Source organism: Chelon labrosus, assembly GCF_963514085.1.
Source record: "Chelon labrosus genome assembly, chromosome: 15".
NCBI lineage: Eukaryota > Metazoa > Chordata > Actinopteri > Mugiliformes > Mugilidae > Chelon > Chelon labrosus.
Window position 1 is genome coordinate 11,428,356 of NC_140348.1, and position 25,333 is coordinate 11,453,688.

Here is a 25,333-nt window from a genome sequence, read left to right on the forward strand (position 1 = left end):
CTGAAACGCTAATATTTGGCAGGTAAAGATCAGAAAAGAGACACAAACTTTCACTCAGCAGAAAGGCTTGTTCTTTTTTTTTTTTTTTTTGTTACACAATTTGTTGTTGAGTTTAGCAAAAATCTTCTCTCAAGTACTTATTGAGCTAAATTTAGCCCTCTATTCTTCTGTCTTGAGTGACTAAAAATGAGTTCAGCCACAGAGACGTAGCATCGTCGCCACATCGCTCCCCATATGTGCAGAGCGTGCAGTCGCACTGACCTTCTCTCCTCGGCACACACACCACAGATCTAAAGGGTTTCACAAAATGCAGAACTAATTTGTTCTCCAAATGAGCCAGTAATATAAATGCACATTTAAGAAATCTACAAAACTGTATATTTAACCAGTTAAACAATCAATGAGCGACTGTACTGGAGGGAAAAAAGAAAGAAGCAACGACACAATTTAATAAAAAGGATCTGTATTGTTTGTATTGTCAAACTGCACTACTGCATACCATACACAATACAAGTCATTTACTGACTGTACAACATGCCATTATGTTTTTTTGATAATAATAATAATAATAATAATAATGATAACAAAAATGATGGCTATATATATGTACACAACTCTGTTACAAGTCAAAATCATCACTTGTGTCCAGATAAACAGCACTGACAAAAAAACAACTATGGTCATCTTCATCTAAGATCTAAAAACCTCGATTGAAAGAAACACGGTCAAACACAACATCGGTATAAAGTACTCTTCCGACTACAGCTGAGATCTGGTGATAAATGCAATAAATTAAACGAGAGAACAATGGAAAAGTTCAAATGTCACCCTTGGGAGTGTCCTCGCGGGGAGGTGTGTCACAGACGCCACAGCGTGACTGAGCATGCCTGACGATTGTATATCTCATATATGAAGCGTCTTCATCACTCTGGTCTTCCATCCGTCCATTCATCCATTCATCCATCCTGCCACCTCGCCTTCAGAACATCCCGGCGGTTTGCAGGAACACTCTGCCCTCTGAAATCGACAAAGAAATAAAAATTAATAAAAAAAAAATAAAAAAAAGTGAAATGTTTTCCTCTTCTAGCATGGTAAGAAGAGCAAATGTTGTAATTAATTCATTCATTTAAATTAGTGAAGGAGGTTCTATACAGTCATGACCCAAGATTATTAACAAAAGAACATTATTAAGTGAGGCTCAGTTGAAGGTGTTTTTTTTTTCCGGCCGCGGATCCCCATTTTTGGCGATAAAAACTTCCTGGCACAAAGAGACCACATCCTTCCCTACTGTCTGACAGACAATTCCCCTTTAAATGATTTATTACTGGGTGTTAATTATGCAAATGATGTCCAAACAAACTCGTCATGAGGACAATTAAGACAGCCATTAATTAGTGGCCAGTTCTCTTCTTGCTTCACTGACATTCAATTAAAAATTGCTTTTGAACAAGCTCGCTGTCTGGTATGGAGGCTCTTGGCACGGCACGGAGCAGAGGTGGGCTGGAACCATGCACTCTTTTGATGAGGCCGGGCTAGAGATGGCGGTCATTTCTTTTTCTGTCTGTTTAAGATGTTACACGTGGGACTTTCTCATTAATCCATCCCCGTGAAGACAATAATGTTGGCAAAATAAATATATTAAACGCCCGTCTCCATTAAAACAGTAGCCCCGGTGAACTGTCTCATGCTTCATTTCTTTCCGTTCAGTTTCTCGGAAGCAGTCTCCCTGTGAAATCTTTGAAAACCCTTCCAGTAGACCGGTCAGTTAAGCATCAAAAGCTGGGAGTAGGTGAAATAATGAAATGTTGTCTTGGCTTAGTCGATAGGAGCTAAATAAAAACCCCACCAGCAGGTATGCCACCGTTCTTACGCTGAAATGAAACATTCAATAAACCTGACAATCAGTTCATCCCCGTTAATAATAAGTTAATGGTGAAACAGTTGAGGTTTAATTGTTTTTATCTATTGTAAGGATTTATATTTCTTCTTTCTTTTAAGTCATGTGGTGAGCTTTTCTATGGCTCAGTCTTTTCTGAAGTGCTGAAAAGTAATGAAGTACATTTATTCAGGTTCTGTAGTTAAAGTATAATTCTGAGGTATTTGCACTTTTCTTGAGTGTTAAATGCTTCTTTAGACGTCAGCTCCTCACATTTTAGAAGGAAATACACTGCTGCCCATAAAGCTGGAAAAAAAATTTCATACCTTTGTTTATGAAATGATTGTGACAATGTGATTTGTATAAACAGGAAGAAAAAGAGGAACGTCAATTATTCCAGCTCTCATGGGCAACAGTGTATTATATTTTCTACATTTCAGCCATTTATTTGACAATTTTAATTACTAGTAGCTGCTTTTCTATCAGTTGTCAGCATATCTACCAAATAGCAATTTCTAGTTTAAACTTATACATAAAATATAGAATAAATTTCAATCGACGATCAATATCTCACTAAAAGTCAAAGTTTAGGGTCCAAAAAGCGAAAACAGATTTGTGTGCATGTGGTTTAATTTTAATAAACAGAGAAAACAAAAAAACAAAAACAAAAAAAAAAAGACTTGTGTATATGTTATTTCTTCTTGCCTTTCCCATTCACCCCCGTCAGATTTATGTTTGTCTCTGTACATAAAAATATCTCCACCTCTAGGGGCTACAACGGTAACACACTGCTTACACACTGACGCTTCAGTATTAATAATTTAATTAAGTCATGTATAATAATTTAAATGTTAGAAGGGCCCAACCACTACTTTGCTTTTATACCTTAACTACATTTTGCTGCTAATACTTACGTAATTTTACTAAAGGAGAATTTTTTTAAGCGGTATTTTTATTGGTACTTGCACTCACAGTAATTACTTTGCTGTCTAATAATTTCCATCTGCAGCATTTTTACTGATCAAAGTATAGAGGTGTTTTCATGCATATTCCAAAAGCTGCATTTGTCACGTGGACACCTGTACCTTGTACTGTTGCCTTGCTGTCCAGCCTGTTGTCATCATGGTTGCTCCCGTCCAAGTCCTGGGTCACAGATTCCGTGTGAGGAGGGACCGCCGATGATTGATGGGCTGTAGTTCGGTCATTAATTAATAGAGACACTTAATTAGAGGCTAATGAACAGTTGAGGCTAAGTTGCACTGAAAGCTTGGTGACATTTAATATGAAAATGAGATCTGCACAAGCTTCTGTAACTTTAGGCTCGATTTCGAGTCAAAACTGAAATATAATACGTGAGATCGTAAACAATAGCTTCGGTTTTGCGTACCTGTGTGTGTGTTGGCAGTGTGCAGCAGGCTGTGCTCTGCCTGATCGCGGAGTTTCACCTCCTCCTCCAAGGCCTCCTGTAGTCTCCTCTTACTCCTCTTTTCTTTCTTGAGGCGCTTCTGGATCAGAACTGAATAGGGAAGAAGGAGGAGGGAAAGGACGGATGACAAAGGATGTCAGAAATGGATCCTGGATGTTTAAGGCACATCAAGAGCTTTGAGAGACTTTGAAGCTGCTCTGAGCTTGGAGTGTTTTCAGAGAAATAGTCAGTAAGTGAGGCCAAAATGCTCCTGGGTCAGAATTTACAAATACTTAAGTACACTTTTCTCTGCGCATTTATCTCATAGACACATGACATTTGATATTTATGTGACAACAAAAAAGGCATCGCTACTCATCTGAATGATCAACATCCCATTTTACTACATCACCTGCAACAGGTACGCAATATCATGTGACTGGCAGTTTGACATTTCACAGTCAGTTTTAATCACAAGCTGCACACTTCTCCACCCGGCGTGACCTCGTCAAACAAACTGCCCTTGATTGGAATTTGCTCTGACTGCGCTGTACTGTATATGACAGCTTTTGTGAACTTGCCAGACTTGATTTAGTTCGTAGCGCGCTGCCAACCTCGGTCTAATTCACCTCTGCAGATGCTTTGAGGGGTAATATACAGTAGGTGTCCTCACTTCCTTATCTGATTTTCAAGTTAACGGACGTCCTGTCAGCTTAGAAGCGGCTCGCGCCGATCTTGTTGAGCAGAATTGTTACTGTTTGGATGTTAAAATTGACACGGGTAACAAGCAAAAAGGAAATCAGCACTTGCCAGCTTGAATAATTTTGAAGGCACTGACTGTGGTGCTGTATGTGGCGCAGCCTACCTCTGTTTTTCTGTTCCATGCTGAGCTGTCTCTCCAAGGTCTCTCTGAGCTCTCTCTCTCGTACCAGCTCCATCTTCAGCTCGGTCCTCTCCAGCTGGTCCTGCTTCTCCTGCGCTCGGGCGTTCTCTATGGCAACCCTCAGCAGACCCTGCTTGGAGACACACAGGCGCACATCAACAGGTTACACACTGAGCAAATGCCAGGAGAGATGTCTGCCTGGTACTCAAAGATTTAAAAATGCACCAAAGGGAAACCTTTACACAGAAATCACTGAAACCAAAAGGAAATATTTGTCTTTTTACTGCGTTTTAAACTTTAAAAGAGTAAAATAATTTATGAGCTGCAGTAAATATTAAAAAAGCAGGCAAACGATCTTGTTGTAAAAGTAAAAACATCACAAAGTATTTGGTTCTTTTTTTAGGGATGGAAAAGAAAGTGAATAAATAAATGAATCGGCTTTTTAACAACATGAAAGATAAAGTAAAACTGCTATCACATCAGGGTCAGATGAGGTTAAACATGTTCTTTTTCTTCCTTTCTATGAAAACCCAACCAGAGAGGGCTTCCTTTGTGACTGTGCCATAACAAAGACATGTAAAATCTGAGAAGCAGGTCAGCACACGCCCATCCCAATTATCGCATATCCTAAATGTCTGCCTTGTCTGCCATTTAGCATTTCAGGAAATCCCAAAGAGTGGCTCATCTCCCTTCCTATTCATCTTAGGGTATAATAATAATAAAGCCCCGGCAGAGCCTCACCTGGATGTTCGTGAGCAGGGTCTCTATGGAGGACAAGCCTTCCGGGAAGATGAAGGGAGGGTGGTGGAGACCTGCTGGGAGCTTGTGTCCTGCAGGGTAAGATACCCTCTCACAGCCCTCCCTGCCTGACGGGGGTTTCTGGTAGACTTGTCTATCACAGCTCTCCCTGGTTGTCAAGGAGCTGTTATCTGGAGGGCAGAGAGACAGTTTGATGTCTACGCTTGTGACTAAATCAGTTTAACGCAGTGAGATTTTGATCTTCTTTATTCATGCAGACATTTTAAGGAATAATACACAATGGGTGACTTTCACTCTAGTGAAAAGACAGATAATAAAATTAAGTATTTAAGCACATGACGCCGTTACGGACCTTGATGAATATCAGTTCAACCAAAAAAACCATATGAATGCATTGTGAACCACAGGTAGGTCTTAATACGTTTATCAAAACCTTACATTTCCACATGCATTTATCTGCATACCCATAGGAACTTGGATTTTAAAATAAAAGTTTAGTCATATTGGAAAATATGCTTCCGCCTCATTATCTCAGCAAAGGAACGGAATAACAGGTAATTATTTACCACTATGCTTTCTTTTTTGCTGAGATGTGCTTGAAAGCTTTGGAAAAAGCTATTAAGTAGTTATCAGTGTAAGCTGATATTTGTATTATACTGAATATGAAAGTGAAAGACTAGAACACTAACTGCTCGTCTTGGCTTTTGTGTCTAGTTTGTTGCAACAGCCTCCTGCAGAGATTTAAAGAAAGTCAGCGTATACTTACAAAAGGTTTTTGTTCTTCGATTTTTATTTATTTTGAGAGCTGCAACTGAATTTGTCTTGTTTGTCTGTTATTTTTGGCCTTTTTTGATGCTATATAAACCTTTTATACAGCCTTTTTGAGACGACTCTCCACTATCCCTCCACTTTGTCTACTTGACTTTTACATTTATTCCAAGCATTCAGGCTTTATGTTTTGTTTTTTCATCATTCCTGCAACAGCATGCAATCGAACTGAAAATCCAGACTTCTAGCTTTCAAATACATCTACTTAAGTTCTTGTCAAGATATCAAGCCCAGCGTCAAAAAGGTGTTTACACTAATTACTGCGTGCCAGTGCATGCACACATACACAAAAGTCCTGGTTTGGGATTTTAAAAATGTGGTTACCCTTTATTAGATGGCAGCCTGCCTATTGATAATGCATCACAGCTTGACATCTCCCATAAAAGCAGCAAAGAAGAACCTGCATTATGGATGACCATCTGTTTGTAAACCTGAGAACTGCGTGTTCCCTACCCGCGACAGTGAGGGAGACGAATATTAGCCATATTCTGCATTTTTTTCCCCCCCGCATCAGGCAGTTGCCCGCTTTATGCGTTGACTGTCATCTGAGCCACTGAGGACGGAGACGTCCTGGGAGTCCAGCGGTTATTGGAGCAGAGAGGAGTGCGAACGTGCGATGTGATATCTGGCACTTTTCTGTGTCTGTGACAAATGACAGTGTTTTCTCCACTTAGCTGACCACAGCATCTTCTGCTCCAAATCCACCCACCTTCCCTACTCTGCCTCGGCCTCACGTCTTGGCAACTGTCACATTCAAGGTGTTTCACAGATGAGAAGCAATACCCCTCCCCTCCTCCTCCTCTCCTTTCTCCCTCTTTCTTGCTAAAAGCATTGCTCTGTAGAGAAAGGTAATTAGCAGGTGCTGGCGAGCTCAGCGGAGGGCATCCAACTACACTCCTGTGGCTCACATACAGACACACACACACACAGACACACACACACACATTTGTAGCCGCTGAAGTGCGCAGTCAGCAGCGTGGGCTCCCCAGGCTCCTTGGATGTGACTGATCCTTTATTGAGTTACTGTTTTACGCCTACTTTACCTCACACTCACACACACGTTTGGCATAAATACACACACGTACACACACACCCACACACACACACAGCTGCCAGCTTGTTTGATCATTTACCCATCTCCCTAACCAAGGTCACTGTCTGTTTTTCGCTTTTCTCCCAACTTCATCTCTCTTTTTCCCCTCTCTTATTCCTCTCCCACCCGTCCCCAGGGCTAATGAACTTCACCACGTGAAGACTGCCAGTCAGCGGAAGAGAACAGGAGGGAGGGGGGGGTGCAGAGAAAGAGAGAGAGACAGAGAGAGAATAAAATTCTGCTGATGTTTGGTTAATGGGAGTGAGGTGTCAGGGATGGCCTCTGATCTTTGCTGCATGGATACGTTGTTCAAAGACCAGTGAAACAGCACACACAGCCAAAACCGACTCCCACACACACACAGATTATCATACAATGGATTGACAGAATGACAGCGCCGAAGTGCTCTCTGAAACTCTGTTCAATCTACGATAAACCTATCCTGTGATGTTCTAGGTCAAATACAAAAGCTTGCAATCCGGCAAATGTACATGCATTTCATTTGCATGCAGGAAAATCAATTGAAAATCAATTGCATAAATGTGATGCGCGATGCATGGCGTCCACGTCGCAGGTGCCATCACTGCTTTGTCAATATGTTCACAGATACCTGACAGCATCTGAAACCCTACCTGGGCGGCCTTTGTGATTTTTAAATTCGATTACTAAATAATGCGATTCAGTATTAGAATACATTTACACTGGCGCGTGCACACACACATACAAACTCACATACAAACAATCTCTCTCGCTCGCCCCCCCTTTTTTTTTCTCGCTGTAGATTTCTGCTGACTGTTTGTCCTTGAGCAGTCCTCATTAAGCTAATGCAAACCTCCCTGACAGAGAGAACCAAACAACTGACGTTGCAGCGCCGTGGCAACGCAGGCCCTAACGACAGGGAGGCGGTCGTTATGCAGATGAGGTCCAGCTGAGAGCGCGGGAGGCCGCCTGGCTCGTTAGGCCACGGCCCGGCAAATGGCTCGCTAATGTAACACCGCTTCCTGGTCTAATGGAGTCCTGTTTTGCAGAATTATTTGTCTTTGCTCTCAGCGGGAAGCCGGGGGGCCACTGACAGCGATGAGAAGAGGATGAGGAGGAGGAGGAGGAGGAGGAGGAGGAGAGGAAGAAGTGTGGAGAAAGGACAGTGAATCCTTATCGACCTATTACTGATCTTTCCCCCGTGTTGAAATGTAAGAAACCCTTCGTCTTTGAAAACAAATAATGTCAAAGAAAGTCTCGCGCAGTTGCCACAGGTGTTTTAGTCCTCAGTGTATAAATGATGACAGAGATGGATGGCTTGGATGGAATGCATGTTGTTCTGTATTGACAGACTTTGTTCAAAGGCAATTGATTTGTCTGCGAAACAATCATTACTCATTAATAATTATTAAATGATTAATGACTGTAACAAAAAAATCTCAGAAAACAGCACGGAGCTGACCTCTGGAGTGACTTGATTCAATAAAGTAAGACATTTGAATAGAAGATGAAAGATTTAAATGTGTGTAAATAGGAGTTTGGCCATCCTTGAACTTTGCAAACTCAAGATGAATGAATATATGTATACCTCTGTCAGCATGGCTCCTCTTGTTCTCCTTGTTGTACTCCACTGACGTGATATCTGTCTCTCTGGCCCCTTGCACTAAACCAGGAGAATGTCCCAACACGTTGTGGCTTGAGGACAGGCCGTCGTGGAGTGGGTCTGGAGTGGAAATACAAATACACGTAACTCAAAGGCTTTCATTTCATGGAGCGTGCATCCATGCTACGTTGCTAACACAGGAAAATACATACGTGTGGTTTCTGCAGTGCGTTCTGTGTGAGACGGTGAACTCGACACACTGCTGCTGTGATTGGATGACATCTGAGCTTCCTCCAGTGAGGGGGACGGGGAGGGGCTGTCACGCACTCGCTCCTAACAAACAACAAAAGGTCAAACAGTCAAAAAAGTTGGCCAAAAGTTACGGCTTACAGTGGACATGGAAATAATAAGGTTTTATAGGAAATCTATGTTCCGTTCTCTCAATTTCTACATTATATTTTATTTTATTTATTAAAATCCATTTACAATTGGCTCACTGACACGAAATTTCCAATTTAGCACACTAAGCTAACGTTAGCTAGCTTTTAGCTAGTCTTCATCACAACTGAATATTACTACTGCTGTAACATTTTGTTATAGTGGACACTGCATTACCACATACAATACAATACCATTGAAAAATATCTTGTTCAATTACAGTAGGAGGTTAGAGCAAAAAGAAGTAAAGTTAGCTTTAGCTGAATGTGGCTAATGGCAACCTAACTAGCAAATTTTAAGTTAACTTGTTCTTTTGCTGAAGCTGTCTAGATGTCTGTCTCAGAGTGTGACACCGGATTTTAAAGCATATTTTTATGCATTATTAATTTTCATACTATTGTCAAAGCCATCAACTCAGTTTAAGCTTAATCTCTGGGAGTAACATTCACTGTTTGGCATTGCAAAACACAATAGAGTCATCCACAAATCAGCTGTTGTCGAAAGAAAAAAAATATCCTAAGGGACATGGAAAGAGTTGGAAAAGTAGTATGGTATTCTTTGGTGGTCACACGGAAAAAATTGGTCATAAACCATCTTTAGGATCCAGTCCAGTGTCCGAAAAAACAATGGTCGGATTTGTTAAAAAATTATGACCGGAGATGCAACTTCCTTCTATTGATGAGGACTTAATGTGATATAATACTCTGTGACGTCTACGTTGTCAAATTATTATGTATAATCCATTCAAACCTCCTTTAATGAATATTAAAGCTGCAACCAGTGACTTAAAAAAACAACTTGGCTAAGAGGGTTGGAGTTTCTGTCTATATGCAGGATAAGATAGCAAAAATGTATAAATAGATATGAGGTTGAACTGAAGCCAAGGAACTGATTACATCCTGGTAGTGATCCAGAACTTGGACAGCTACTAGTTGACAGTCACTGGTTTTTAGCTATAAGTATATTCCTAATTAAACGTAAAGGACTGGAAGATTAATTCATCGTGATTTTTTAGGGGACAAGAACAAAGTCTTTGAATCGCTTAAAGCGAATCGCATCGTTCTTTAATTGACCGACGTGTTTTGCCTTTACAATTCCACTTTTCTATGCAAACGATTGCTAAGCGTCACGTGGATGCGGACGATTGCTGGCGGATGTTCAGCTCCACTGGGTTGATGGGCCTCTGAGTTCACCTTAATGACGGAGGTGGGAGCCCTGGCAGGGGGGTTGGCGTGGAGCTGCGCCACGTTGGCCATGCTGGCCAGCGTGCTCAGTCGGTTCATCTGGCCCATCGCCATGGAAACGGAGGCTGGAGCCAGGCTGGCAGGGATCAGGGGATGTGACATCATCATGAAGGGCAACTGATCCAGAACTGGGGTAGAATAGAATAGAACAGAATAGAATCAGAGAACAGTAGAGTAAGTTAGTCTGTTGCATCTCATTCACGATTCAAGTTTATTGTCGTATACACAACAGTGGTAGGACATTCGCAATGTGCAAATATTTTTTTACGCTTGCACTAAGAAACGTCACGCTGTCACTGATACATGCAGTTGCGGCAATGAGATGATATATGTTTAAAAGTGCAATCGTATGGCAAAGGTCATCTTTGTCTAAAGGTCATCAAAGCGGCTCCATACACCGTATACAACCAACACGAAACAGGTCTCGCTTTTCCTTTCCTTTCCTTTTACTTCGGCTGTATTTATCCGTCGCATCTTAAAGGCCTTCCGCCGCTCAGTCCTGTGGTGTTTACTGAACTGAAAGCGTCTCTGTAGTGAATCCGGACAGCGCTGTCATTCCTCCGCGTCGTAAGTATTACCTGGATGAGTGCTCTGCTTCTAAGCTTGAAGATGTGTGTGCGATGTGGAAAAAGATGAGGGCAGGAGAAGAGAAGCGGGAAAGGACGGGGAGTGGAAGGAGATGCAATGAGCGGGGTGAGTGTTTTCTCAAAGATGCAATGGCCTCAAGATGTTTCCTGTGTGTCATGGGCAAAAACACGAATCGGCCTCGTCGGAATTCAGAAAAAGTAGATAACTTTTCTTTCAATGCCGTGGTGATCCAAGGCCCCAACATGTTTTACTCAAACTGAATTCTTATTATCTTGGAAAATCTGTTGTTAACACTCCTCTCTTTTAAGCAAGTATCCACTATCTTTAAAGAAAATCCTTCCTCTCAACAGCACCCCAGTGGGTTGTTGCAGTCCTTCTATTCACGAAACAAACAATCCTTTGGGGGGGGGGGGGGGGAGAAAATGACATAAATATTTATCATTTAATAAAAGGAAAAACAAAAACAAAAGAAACACAGGGAGGAAGTGGAACAAAAGAAGCTGATGGCAGTCCTGGTGCTGGGCCAGCAATGCACGCTGGGTAATTATAAACACAAAGGAAAAAATCTTGGACTCTATTCCGCACAATTGTCACAAATAATAGAACGAGTGCACGGAAACAAAAAGAAAAAAAAAAAAAAGGGGCTATCCAAAGAGATGAAACAGAACAAATAAAGGGGGGGAAAGGAAAGAGAGGAAAAGAGGGGGAAAGAAACAAAAAGAAAAGGCAAGCTGAGAAATAAAGGGTGAGGCGGTGACTTTATGAGTCGGGCTCGCCGGACATATGTGCAGTGCTTTGTGCATTTGGCAGATTAGTCTCTCACTTGCCCAGAGCAGAAACCAATCCAAACAAAAGATGTGTCTGAATGGAGCTGAATAACCAGATGCTCCGACAATCAACTAGCAGCCAAATATTAAGCCTTGGTTTGAAACCAGCACTCCACTTTTCTCACCCCTCCTCTCTCCTGCTATAATTTCATTTTCTCATTCTCTCCCTCTTCTTAACCTCCCCCTCGCCCCCCCCCCCCCCACTCCTCACTGTCTCTGCCCTCCCATCACTTTCTCTTATGTTTCATTAAAAAACATCAAAAGTCAAAGTGCCTCTCTTATGTTTATCCAAACAAACCATTACTGTAAACAAACAGTTACTGTAAATTTCCCAGAAGATCTTGTTAAATGCAGAAATGGCTGCTGCCCCGCTCTTCCCCGGCCCATAAGGTGTCACACTCAGCATTTGTGAGTGTGTGCGTGTGTGTAATCTGAGATTGCCTTTGTAGTGGTTAAAGCTCTGGTAGGGGCCCATCCTTCCCATAAGGCCGTGGGTGGCGGTATGGAAAAAAACACGGCGTGCTTATGTGTGTATGTATGCCTTTGCTGCGCTTGTCTGTGTGTGTGTGTGTGTGTGTGTGTGTGTGTGTGTGTGTGTTTCCACTTGACTCTATCATTAACAGTGATTAAGCTTTACAGGTTTATAATGGCTGGTGGTAACCATGCCACCAAACTGCGCACAGATGCTGGAGGTTGTAACTGAGTGTATACAATGGTAAACAATGCTTAATGCTGGGAGCGTTCACAGACACGAGCACAGGGAAGAAACTACAACAAACAGAGACGAAAAAAAACACACACAAACTGCTTCTCTTCTGGAAAAACACAAGGACGAATTTTCATTTCTGTGCCGAAGCCTCGCAGTGTGCCCCTCATGTTAAGTGCGCGCGTGTCCCAGGTTGATAGTGTATTCCGCACAGACCTCCATAAGCCCTGTCATCTGTCTAAACACACTGATGTCGCTTTAACCTGTCGATAACGGTGGGGGCGGTGAGTCCGATTTTCCTTGGCGCGCGCGTGTGTGTGTGTGTTTGTGCGCGCGTGTGCGTGTGCCCGTCCCGCCATCGATTGTCCAGCGTTTGTCGTTTGCATTCAGGATAGTGAATTAGAGAGAAGACTATTGATTTGGCTTCAGCCTCTCATCTTATTCATCTCTCTATCATCCCGGTGTGCTTACTCTGGTCCGCTGATGCTCCAATTGGAACGGCGGCTCTTGCTCACTGCAAAGCCAGGGACGGGTGCAGTTTTTAATAACACATGACTAAAAAGTAAACCTGCACATGTAGCGAGTAGCCGAAGGGATTCAGTCCCGAAATTACGAGGTTCTGTGCTTTACAGGAACAAAATTAATAAACTTGACATGCTTAGTCAGAGACACTTTTTCCTGTAAACCCTGATTTATTTTTATTCCACATGACAGACAAATATCACACTCATATTTAGCCCATCTGGTTCGGGTTTATACACTCTGTAGATGTGATGACTAATAAGTACTAATGATTTGCCGGCAATGTTTTGAGACCACAGAGAGGATGACCAACTGTGTTATTCAGGAAACGTTTCCTGATTCTCATTGAGCCCCACAAATATGCAAACAAATCCAAGACGAAAGGAAACATTCACCCTTACGGTCATCTATCACGACTCGGGGAAAAAGAGAAATGTGAGTCAAAACAAAACAAAACAAAAAAACACTCTTCGGGTTTTGATTGTATGGATGACCTAACCCAGATGTCTATTTCTGATTGCAATAAGAACTGATTCACTCCTGCTGCAGTTTGTTTTTCAGTCACCATCTCTCAGAGGAAACGTACAAGCAGCTGAGGTGATGTCACATCCTGGTTTTAATCAGCTTGGTTTAGCAGCGGCACATAAACACAGCTGCTCAAGTTGCATCGACTCGGCGTCACAGATGTGCACGGACAACAACCGTGCGACGTGTCACCCGGCCGTAATTAAAGGTTTCGCACGGGTGAGACTCACCCAGGCCGTGGTTGTGGTCACCGTTCTCTCCGTTTGGCCCGCCATGTTGCTGGTTGCTGTGGTAACTGGCCATCGCCTCCAGCTTGATCTTTTTGGCCAGGGCAGAGAGATCTGAGAGAGAGAGACAGATATAAAAAGAGGGACGGAAAAGAAAGAAAAGGAATCAATAGAGCCAGATCAATGGCCCCCGGTGGAGGATTAGAGCGGTGGGTAGGCAGGAGGTTGTCATGGGAAGACAGAGGCCAGCCATTCATTCTGACTGCACCGCTGCACTGGCCATTTAGTCTGCCAGGGAATCAGCAGTGATAGGAACAAGCCAAGACATTCATCTCTCCCACACAGGGATATCACATCCCACAGCACGGCTCACAGGACGACGCTCAACGGCAGCAGCAGCAGCAGCTATACCTTCTACCCAGAAAGAACTTCTTTATCAGCATGAATTAGCAGCACTAGACAGAAAGTAAAGATACTTTTTAATAGGGGTTGTGCACTTTTAGATAATAAGTAATAGAGAGTGACAAAATGTGGCAAGAGGGCCGAGGCACATTTTAATTTGTGTCTTGAACCTCAGAAGGTAGTCTGACCTGCACGGCAACCTCTAAAATAGAAAATGAAATATATCTCGCACTAATACAGACAAACACGGTGAATTATTAAAGTTGGGACAAGCCACACAACTGTGCAAACACCAGTGAGGAAATACAAACAAACCGTAAGTCTTAATTTCCTGATCTTGGACCCATCTAAACGTTTGCAACAAACTGAATCTGCTGAGTGTTTTTTTTTCTCTCCCCCCCCCCCCGTCGGACAATGAGTGTCTGAGGTGAATAGTTTGTCTGCCCAAGACGTCGACAACCACAACAAATTGTTCCTTTTCTTCTCATCTTCTCCCGCTTTCTTTCCCGCCCTCTCTCCATTCCCTCTACCCATCCCCTCTCCTTACTTTACCTTTTCAAATGTCAGCATCACAGCGGGACATAAGCCACTGTGCCGCATGTGTGTACGTGTGAGCGCACGAGGGCCAGAAAAAGAGACTAAGGAGGATCACATCAAAGATTCTCCCTGCCTTTTACGTTCAAATGTCCTCCCTCTCTCTGTCTCCTTCTCCCCTCTCATGTGGCCAGTTCTAATCAGTAGCGCTGACATTGCCGCCGTGCCCTCTCCTTTGGTGGAAAAAGACTCTTTTCCCACTGAGAAAGATGCTCTTGAACGCTCCCGCAGACACAACACACACACACACGCACGCACTCAAGCACCTTTGAACAGTGAGAGGAAGCGGAGGCTAATAGAAAATGGCTTCTTTTGAGGCGGGGAATGAAAAGATCAGGTTGCAGTGAAGAGCACAAAGCCAAGGGCAACTTTGAGTGTGGTGAGGTGCCAACAATTACTTTTCTCCTTTTCTCTGCGCTACACACACACACGGATACACACACAGACCCACTACAATAGGGACTCAAACATAAAACTGTTTGTGACAAAAACAAGCTTCTCTGTGCCCTTTAGAAGCCGGTTGACTGTTCTTAAAAAGTCTAAATATGAAAGTAAAAACACACACATATACAGATTCGAACATTACAAATAACAGATTTTCCTCGCCATCTGCCACCGCTACATTCGAAAATACTTTAATTATCCAAAACCTCAAAGAGAAGATTAACTGGTTAGAGTCTTGTTGCGCTCGATTTGAGGTCTAAAGATATATATTCAAGAAGAAAACACCTAGCTTGCAAGTTATGAGTTGTTTCTTGTGTGTCAGCAGCACGTATGCTAATTTTATTAATCAACACACCGGCCACCTACCAGAACCCCGCCTCCTCGTAGTATTGATGATGTGTATAATGTGTCATTATGGAAGAGAAATAAAAGTCATCACGTATAAATTCTGCATGACCGAAGTGTTCCTCCTTTAATAACTCACATTTTGAACTTCACCAGCTTTAAATGCCTCATCTGCCCTCTGAAACAACAGCGAGTCACTGTTTCACTTTGTAAAACAGCTCACGGAGCCGAAAGAGACTCCTCCACTCCGATTACTGAACGGTGCTGAAGAACTATATGGAAAAACTTAAGGATTTAGAGGATTTAATGTCACGCTTAATGTAACGCTGGTGTTTGTACAGTTGTGTGGTGTGAGCAGAGGCTTTGAAACTCTCCATTCTTCTTTCCAAACACGGAACATTTTTTTTTATTAATATCTCCGTATTCCGTTCCATTTCCTTGTTCTCCTAATTACAACTTCATGTTCTTAAAATGCCATGTGGTCGAGCCAAAAGCTCTGATGTGTCACTGACTGATTTAGCGCCGCTGCTGAGGGTTTGTGTGCTGGTTCTTTGATTGGCCTGCTTAGACATGCTTCTTTTTCAACAGCCAGCTGTAACTATTTTCAATTGTATGCAGCACGAGGGCAGAAGTTACTGAGCAGACTGGTAAGGGATACTGTATAAAATATCACAAGCAGAAAATAATGATAAGGGAATAGAATGTCAAAACTGAGGGTTATAGCCAAGACAGGTCAAGTCTGAAAGTTAAATAAAAATATATTCTGATAGAAAAATTAGACTGTAAAACAGTATTAAAAAAAGATTAGTAAAATAAATAAAGACGAAAACAAATCACTTAACCTCATCTTGGAAAGTGCCATTGTTGGCTTTTGTAGACATAATCTGTCTTCATCAATTGACGATGCACAGTGTGAACACTGTGTTCATGTTTTTGTGCGATACCGTTTCTACGCTGCATATGTACTGTAGGTGTGTTATGAGGCCTGGGTGGTCACCTGCAGGAGGCATGATCCCAGCGTGCATCAGACCACTGTGAGACAGCATGTGGTGAGTCCCGCCTTCTGTCACACTCTGCAGCCTCTTGGGCGGTCGTCCGGGCCTCGAACTGCCGAGCAGAAAACACAGCGTTAGTCATTAGGCAGTTTAATACTTTACCCACCTCAGTCAGTCAGTTTTCCATGCTGAGACTGAGATGGGTGGCCTGGTTAGTGGAAGTGTCCTTCAGTCTGTAAACCTCTGAACCTGCTGAAGTGTCAACAAGCAAAAACAGTGAAACCTGACCGCTTCCAGGAAGGCTGCTGTACAGCAAATCTGACCTCCCTGTGGATACGAGCAAGCAAAAAAGAAGTTTCCCTATGGCATCAATAAAGCACCTCATTACTGTTCAGCTTACTCATTCATTTGTTTGCTTATTAAATGTGTTTGCTCGCCTCTTTCAATCCTTCCCTCATTTGGCCATTCATTCCTCCTTTCCTGCCATGTCACAAATTTGCTCAATAAAGGCTGTGACTACAAGCAGATTCACATGGATTCTTGCGTGTGCGGTTTGATTGAGCCGGGCACGCTCAATCAATCCTGGAGGAAGTATGTGAAAAGCTGTCAGACATCACTTTGGCTCTGACTAAACGGTGTGAATGTCCTGACAGGGGAAATGACACGGGCCACATCAGGCTTAATGACAACCAGCGTACCTCATCTCCTTTTCGTAGCCGGCTGACATAACATGAGTCTGTGGGCAAGTGTGCAAGTGTGTGAGTGATATTAAAAGACGGAGCGAGGGAAGGACGGGGGAAAGGGAGGCGAAAGAGGAGACGGGGGAAGGTGGGACAGACGGCAAAAAGAAAAAGAGGGAACAATAAAAGTTGAAAAAGGAGATGCGGGGAAAGATGAGGAGGTGTAAAGTGAGAGGAAAACGTGTACATACGAGTCCGAGTCAGTGAGAAAAGGTGGGAAAGAGTAAAAAAAAAAAAGAGGGGGAGATAGACTAGCAGCAGCAGCTTCCTAGCGTGGGGTGTCTTTGAGCAGATTTTAATTAGAATCTAATCCAGCCGTCATTAAGGCCCCATAAACGAAGCTGTCAGTCAGGAGATTAATGGCGCCTCATTTGCATATTGCATATAATTCATCAATTACCCAGCAGAAAGGACCAATCCCCTGTTGACACACCCACTGGCTGGGGGGGGGGGGGGGAGATGGAGAGAGACAAAAAGACAGAAAGAAAGATTGTGTAGTCACTAACTGTGGGAGAAAAACAGGTATCTCGTGTGTGTGGGTGTGTGTGTGTGTGTGTGTGTGAGAGAGAGATAGAGTGCACACCGGCATACGTGTGTGTGTGTGCGCATGAGCGGGGTCGCGCCTGACTTGTGTGTATATGCGTGTGTGTATGAAGTGTTCAAAGGTTAATTTGATGAGCCGATGAGCTCCACAGTTCCTGCCCTCGGTTTTAATGAGTTGTTATTATTGTCTCTTATTATGGGCCCAGACCGACTGGGATGTGACAGCTGACATCAGATATCACACACACGCACACACGCACCCACACCGACAGTGAGAGACACTCACACGAGCGTGTCGACAGTGAGAAAAATACACTCAGGTAGATGCATACACACACACGCGCACGCATATGCAACGTGAGAGACAGATGCCAGGAATGTGCAACAGTGATAAAGTTGTGAAAATGTTTTTTTTGCAGAGCCGGGGTTTGCATTCAGATTCATTTTTGAGCGGCCCACTGAGTTTTAACAAAAGCAGGAAATGTATTTTTAGGCCTTGGGTTTGAAGGTAAAGCAACAAAAGTTCCTCAGCAGGTTGCGTTGAAGCACCTCACATGAGCGCGCAGATGCAGAAGTGAACGTCAGCGGGGGGAAATAAAATACACAGAGACCAAAGACTGTGGTTGGTTTTTACTGCAGCCGCTTCCCTTTCCCTTACTACTGTTTATTTGCACACACTAATTAATGGCCTCTGCGTGTTGGTGGGTGGGTGCGTTGTGCGCCTTTGTATATGTTGCATTTTAGGGGGCATAAAGAACTGGAACCTAATTTTGTGTTTAGTCTGCAAGTGCGTTGATACATCAAAGTGACCCGTGGAGGGAGGTCTATGTGTGTGTTGCGCATGCGAGTGTGTTTTTTTGTGCGCGCGTGTGTGTGTGTGAGAGAGGTTGGAGAGCACCGGTTCCCTGAGGTAGGATTAATGAAAAAGCCTTTCATGGAAAAGTCATCAAGCTGAGGGGATGGAATGAGAGAGAGGAGGGGGAAGAGAGAAAACAGTTCATTGTGTGTGTGTGTAGAGGAGGGGGTGTATGGCTTATGACCTCTTTGTCTCAAACTTTAATTAAAATCTCACCCAGACGTCCTCCCTCATGCCAACACTCTGGCCACACACGCGCGCGCGCGCGCTGGGCGACTGATACGCACACACAAACACGCGCTTTTCTTGAAAAAAAAAAAAAAGAAAAAAAGAAAGGTACACCGTACACCGAGTCCTGCCCTCCGAGCTTGGCGAATGTGTGTGTTACCTGAAACATGAAACGGCAAACATGGCAGCTGGAGCTTAGCACAGGTGGAAGAGAAACAAAACACAACAAAGATGACAGATCTATCCCTCTGCCTCGCTCGCACACGCACACAGACACCGAAGGGAAACAGAAAAGTAATGAAAGAAGAGGAAGTGTTACAGTCAAAACAGTGGAACAGCTACTGGCTTGGAGGGACTGAGGTGCTGATAGGTAGCAGCTGTGTGTGTGTTTATATGAGTGCGTGTAGGAGAGCGAGGTGGGGGGGGGTTGGGGGAGAACTTGCTCAAACAAGATTTTGTTTGGAATATATTAGCGGCGGTTTACAGCTCCCATGCTCCCATCCTTTCAATCTGCGTTTATCACATGGGTTTGTATTCGCCGTCACGGTCCGGTTTGATAAATCATAACGTCGTCGCTGTACACGGGAAGACTTATGTTGCTGGTTAGAGAAGGCAGGGAAAGATTGATGTTGTGATCTTCGTCTCAAATAGAGGTCTGAAAAAGCTTTATGCACCATTGTTATGAGGAAAGCTTGGGTGATGATGTCATGAAAGAAGCAGGGCGGACAACACACACACACACACACACACATCAACACGCACACACAGTGAAGACGTTTGATCATGGCAAGAATCCGATCTCCCGAACTGATACCGCCTCGCATTCCTCTCCCACATTCCAGGGTCAAGACGATGTCAAGACTGTGTGTGTGTGTGCGTCCGCAAAACTATGTGTGCTGCTCCATTAAAACCTGTCACAGTGGAAGACGTGGAGGCCCTCTCCCTATCTCATCGTGCTCGTCTCTATAAAACATCAAAAGAGTGCGGAGGTTAAAGTTGAGCTCACCGCTCCACCCTGACGCACACACACAGCCCTCCTCCCTGGGATCCTAACCCTGCCGACTCTGACAGTGAGTTATGGCTCGGTGGTGGGGCTCGGCTTTGAGGAGTCCACCTTCCCATGGACACACACACACCGGGTCGGCGTTGCCAAACTGCAAGGCCGAAAGTTGCCACAGAGAAACACAAAGAGGAGGTTTTTTGTTGTGCTCCGCAGGCCACTTGGTCTCATTTATCATTTGATAATGTTGACACCTGCTTCTTATTTGACTCCGTTCGACGCTTTTGCAAATATCCCCGGTTGTGAGAGCTGCCAAGAAACATTTTAATTAACAAAAAATAAGGTGTTGCCAGTTTTTGCAGGTTCTCTGCTTCCAAGATTTCAGTACACGTGGCCCTGGTAGTCAGGTTCATAGAAACTTTCCGTGGGAGAAAGTAGGTCTTTTGAAAACTGCTATTCGAACCACAAACAATATATGTTTGTTAAATCGTGTCTCAACTACCTCAAAACAAGGGCAAGCAAAATAATTTGCGCAGCATCTCTGGTGGCAAATGACAATATTGATCATTTAAAGTAGCATCTACAGCACTTGCTGCTTTTCATGGCTTTACACGCAAAAAATCCCTGCGGTATTAACACGTGCTTCGTTAAAAATCCTCGCCACATGAAAGTACATTTATGTAACCTTCTCCAAGTGGTGGCATTTTGTGTATACGTGTAAAGCATACGCACATGCGCGCACGCAGTTTGACCCGAGCGAGCCGTTTGATGTGTGTTACTAACAGAGAATGAAACTGTTCCTTTGTGAGGGAGAAAGAAAAGGACGGAGGATCAGGTTGCCTCCTACACACCATGTTCTCTCTGTGGAACTAATGTCATTTAGCAGCAAAGCCAGCAAACACACAGGCGTGACCATGTGAGCTGGTGTGTGTGTGTGTGTGTGTGTTCGCAGATGACGGAGAGTGCGCGCGCGTGTTTGTGTGCCACCTATGCATGAATTATAACCGGGCTCTGAGAGAGGGTGAAGTCGGCCTTCTTCATGGTTTGATGAGTCAGTGGTCAGTGTGTGTGTGTGTGTGTGTGCGTGTGTGTGTGTGTGTGTGCACAGCAGGAGCTAACGGGCTAGACAAAGAGGAGACGGAAAGACAATGATAAACACAGGACATTTTTGTAACTACCGCTTCAAAACATTTTAATCTTTAAAAAGAACCGATGAACAAACAAACAGCAGGAAACCATGTACAGAGCTGTGTTAGTCATGTTAAACTATCCAACCAGCCTGTTGTTTCTCCTCCAGCCAGTCTGACTATGCTGAAGTGGAAAATAATAAGTGATGGCTGTCTTAATCAGTAACAAGAAACCTCACCGAGCCCTGACACTGCCAGAAAGCAGTAACATCACGTTCTTGGAGATGTTATTGAAACTTAGACTGAGTCAGCCGGCCTTCCCTCCTTTAACGACAACCATCTTGAGTCCCGCTCTTTTACCTGCTACTGTGCGCTGCTCCATCCACACAAGGGATTACTTAGAAACTTCTAATGCAGAGGGGGGGTTGATACTAATGGCTACCGCAGCACATTTGAAGCCTTCAGACAAAGAATCACGGAAGTTGTTTGAAGATTTCAGGCGAGTGATGTTTTCAGATCTCATTAACTAAAGGCTGTTTGAGTGTTGTGCGGATAATTAGAGACGGCAGAGGCTGTGTATTTTCAGGGGGTTGTATAACAACGTTCCCATTAACACCAGACACAGAAGAAATCCCAAAGCAGCCGGGAGATGCATCTGGATTTTGTCTTGGTTGGAGGGCCGCAAATGCTTAAGCGCAGGTGTTAATCCGCGCACATGGAGCTGGAAGCTGACTCTCACAATAGTTTGTTTCTTTCTGGAGCATTTCTGGGTTCACTCAACAAGTCGGAGCTCGCCTTAAAGCCCTCACACCTGCTATTAAAACCCAAATGCAGCTCAGAGATAAAATACAGAGGCAGATCAAAGTACTTTTATAGGAAACATAAAGAACAATGTGGTTTGTAACACTGCAAAACATATTTTTTTGCATGTTTATCTGAGCACATCTTGGTGCATCCTCTATCTGCATTTAATGGCAGGTGTAAATTGGATCATTCATGCTCCAAGGAGCACGGATTAACCATCAAACAATATAAATTCCCCAAACTCGGGCTAATCCACACTCCTCTGGATACAAACTCATGCTGTTACGAGCATGTGGCCTGCACAACAGCAGACTGAGGCACCAGGAAACCACAAATCCCAGCCAATTTAGCCCCTTTATCCAAACATCTCTGCGGCGCACCGGATTGATGACCCATGTAGTTGGTCACCATCGGAGTTCTGCAAAACAGCTAATTTACATAATCGCATCATAAATACCGAGAATTCATTTAATCATCTCCTCTGTTCTGATGCTCAGGGCTAAAGAGTGTTGATATGATAAGACAGCAAGTTATTAAGGAGGGAGAGAGAGAGAGAGGGAGGCAGAGGGAAGGAGAGAGAGAGAGAGAGCAAAGGGATCAGCGAGTGAGTGAGTGAGCTTGTCCTGATTTAAGCTGCCGCTTGGGGCCAAATGAAAATTAATTAATTTCTGTGAAGAATCAATTTCTCAGAATGACAGTGTCAGATTCAATGTGTGCGAGTGCGAGTGTGTCAGAGAGCAAGAGCGCGTGTGTGTGTGTGTCGTGTGTGTGTGTGTGTGTGCATGTCAAAGAGAGACAGAGATTATAGCCTATGATAACATAACAAACTTTTAAGAGTGTTTTTCTTATTAGGATTACTCAAATTCATTATCGTCAACATCATCATCTCCATCACAATGTTTATCATCCATTTAAATGGTAATTAGGAACAGGCCTAGCAGCAGCAGTGTGGCGGAGGAAAGGGGGTTAACTGGACCTCCAGTCAGTCATCATCAATGGATACAACTTCAACAAATAAAACCTAATTATATTAACAGATGTTTTTTTCATTATTATAATTTTATGGAATATTTCTTTTTTACCTCTATACTTTTAGGGATTTCCTTTAGAAAAATACACAGATCTATGGCAGATTCTGATCTAATTTACCTAATATATAGAACACAGCATGAAGTCATAGTAATAATACAATATTCAATATTATTTAATTAGAAAATATAAAGGTTCCCATGTTTCCTCTCTTTTGCTCTGGATCTCCAACCCCACCTGCTGCACCCGCCCCCCCCTCAAACGTTATCTGGTGACCCCCCCTCCCAATCAGCTGCATCGCGACCTGGTCTCATCACCCCCGCCTTCCCTCCCCTGCTCCCCGAACCCAGCTCACCTTGCGTTGGTACAGTCGTTGTAGAGCGTCTCGAAGTCCTGCCTGGAGATAAGTTTGCAGCGGTTCACCCCGGGCTGGATGGCCCCGAGACCCCGCAGCACCCGGACCTGCTCCACGTTGCACACCACCGGGGTAATGTCCAGCCGTTTCAGCTTTGTGTAGACGGTGTGGAGCCCTCCGACCAGGTGCTTGAGAAACACGTCGAAAGCCTGGGGCAGGCAGATGAGCTCCGTGTCTTTCACCGTGAACGAGGCCAGCTTGGCACCTTTCACCTCCACCAGTTTGCACTCGTTGTTCTGCGGCGTGCTCTCCACGGGCGACGCGGTGGCGTACACGGGCTTAGCGCTGCTGGACACCGGTGCCCCTCCGGTCTTCAACTGGGTCCCGTTCTGTAGTAAGAGGTCCGCTCTGAACTGGTGGAGCAGCGCCTGGTGCGCCACCGGAGGAGCCGGGGAAGACGCGGCTGAGGTGGCCGCAGGTGGCGGAGAGTTGGTGGCCGGAGACACGGAGCTCGGCGCCGGGTGGTGTCCGAGTGGAGCTGCGGGGAGCAGAGCCGGAGCGGCAGGAGTTGCCATGGTGGTCATGACCGAGAACTGGAGGACAAGTAAACTTCAACTATTTAAGAAAGTAACTTCGCCGAGCACACATCAGAGGATCTGCGAGCGTGAAGTGCGCATCGAGAGTGTGCCGAGGAGGAGAGGGGGATAAAAGAAGAGGAAGAAGAGAGGAGACAGGGTCCCTGTGTGGAAAACCTGATCACATAGTTGAATCAGAATGAGCGGAGGCTTGTCTCAGAGCTGGAGATGCTACTGTCACATTATCATAAAGAGGAGGAGCCTGGGCATATTCTTAGAGAGTGAGAGAGAGAGAGAGGAGAGGGAGAGAGAGCAAAGATTAGCCTACATAAACTTTGGATAAGCCTATTTATGGACGCCTAACGAAAAGACACCTAAATATTAAAGCCTCTGATGGGACTTGGTGTGTCTGCGGCACGCAATCTGGAGTCTTCGTGACATTTCTAAATCCCACATATTACTGTAATCTCTCTAAAACATAGTTTGGGACTAATGATTAGCCTACAGTATCCCTGAAAATAAAATATGACCTGATTAGTGCATTTTTCCCGAGGACAGACTTTTAAGATGTCTAAATAGTGGAAAATAATTGTTTTAACACTGATTTGCCCAGTCTAATTGTTGCCAACAAGATGCTTTGGATTAAAAAAAAAATAATAATCTTAAAAAGAAATTCTTGAACAAATCTTGACCTGGACCTTTAAATGTTTTTCTGTCTCCAAGATATTAAATCAACCATATGTGCAATTTAAGGCATGCACAAGAAAAAAAAAAGAGGGTCTTTGCAATGGCAACTGTATATTTTTCTTGCAAAATTAAATATAGTAGATAATTAATAGCGCACCCATGTCGGTTTGATTTTGTCACTACAGGTGCATAATCCAAAAATAAGAAAGCAAAATCAAATGCCTTCTTTCTTTTGTAATATCTCTAATCTGAAAGTGAGGGATGAGAGACATTACAAGATCTCATACAGGGGCCAGTCACCTTGTCTTGACAAATTGACCCCTTTACCTGTTCCCCGTAAAGCTTCCTCATCCGCTCCACACACACTTTCTCTCTCTGTCTCTCTCACACACACACACACAGTCACACACCCATCATTTACATATGGAGCTTGCAGTCCTTTCAAAGTGGCTTTCACGGAACATTGTGCTGATAATGATCTTGGTCGTGAGGGAGAGAGAGACACAGATCTCCAGAGACCATCTCACCATAAGACAAGGGGGAAGAGGATAAAACTCTGACTGTACTCCAACTCAAAGGACTTTTAACACTCTTTCCCTCCCAGCCCCCCTCTCTCTCTCGAATAAGCCCTCTTGTGTTTTTTAATTGGCAGAAATTAATCTTTAGGATGTAGATGGTAGATTTACATTCATTAAAAGTCAAGAGAGGAAGCCAGGCTTGATGCTAATCAAATCTGCTTAATTATGCTTAACATGAGTATCTCCAGGGGAAGGGAGAGAGAGGGGGGAGAGAGAGATAGCTAACTCGAACTTTTTACTTTTTGCCTTTGATAACTCCTGCTGAGTATGGCCTTTTCCTTGCCAAAAAGAAATGTCACGACTCTCTTTCTCCATCTGTAGAAAACACACAGATAAAGCCATCAGTGTTAAGCAGGGCTGATTCATGTCGTAAGTTCCCACCTTAAAGTGTTTAATAAGAAGCAAAATGTTCATCTTTAACCTCCCAGGCCAGCGCTTTGCAACTTTTTAGGCTTGTGGCACCATCTGATAATAGATTCCCCCGATATGCAGTGAACTCAGTTAACTTACGACAGGGTGCATAAACAA

The 25,333-nt window shown here is 43.8% G+C and overlaps 1 protein-coding gene across 2 annotated transcripts; it reads right to left on the bottom strand.

The window, feature by feature from the left end:
• Window positions 1-464: 464 nt before the first annotated feature.
• Window positions 465-24,241, bottom strand: dachc (dachshund c). Of its 2 annotated transcripts, XM_084562094.1 has the most exons (11): window positions 22,966-24,241; window positions 16,286-16,395; window positions 13,507-13,617; window positions 10,058-10,236; window positions 8,639-8,759; window positions 8,412-8,546; window positions 4,906-5,093; window positions 4,147-4,294; window positions 3,264-3,392; window positions 2,962-3,066; window positions 465-1,017 (listed from the first exon to the last, which is right to left on the bottom strand). In XM_084562094.1, exons 1-11 carry the CDS (start codon window positions 23,547-23,549, stop codon window positions 980-982), a joined length of 1,848 nt encoding a protein of 615 aa, XP_084418220.1. In that variant the 5' UTR covers window positions 23,550-24,241; the 3' UTR covers window positions 465-979. The 2 variants fall into 2 exon arrangements, with proteins under 2 accessions (XP_084418220.1, XP_084418219.1); XM_084562093.1 differs by lacking the exon at window positions 465-1,017 and having other exon boundaries at window positions 2,860-3,066.
• Window positions 24,242-25,333: the final 1,092 nt, after the last annotated feature.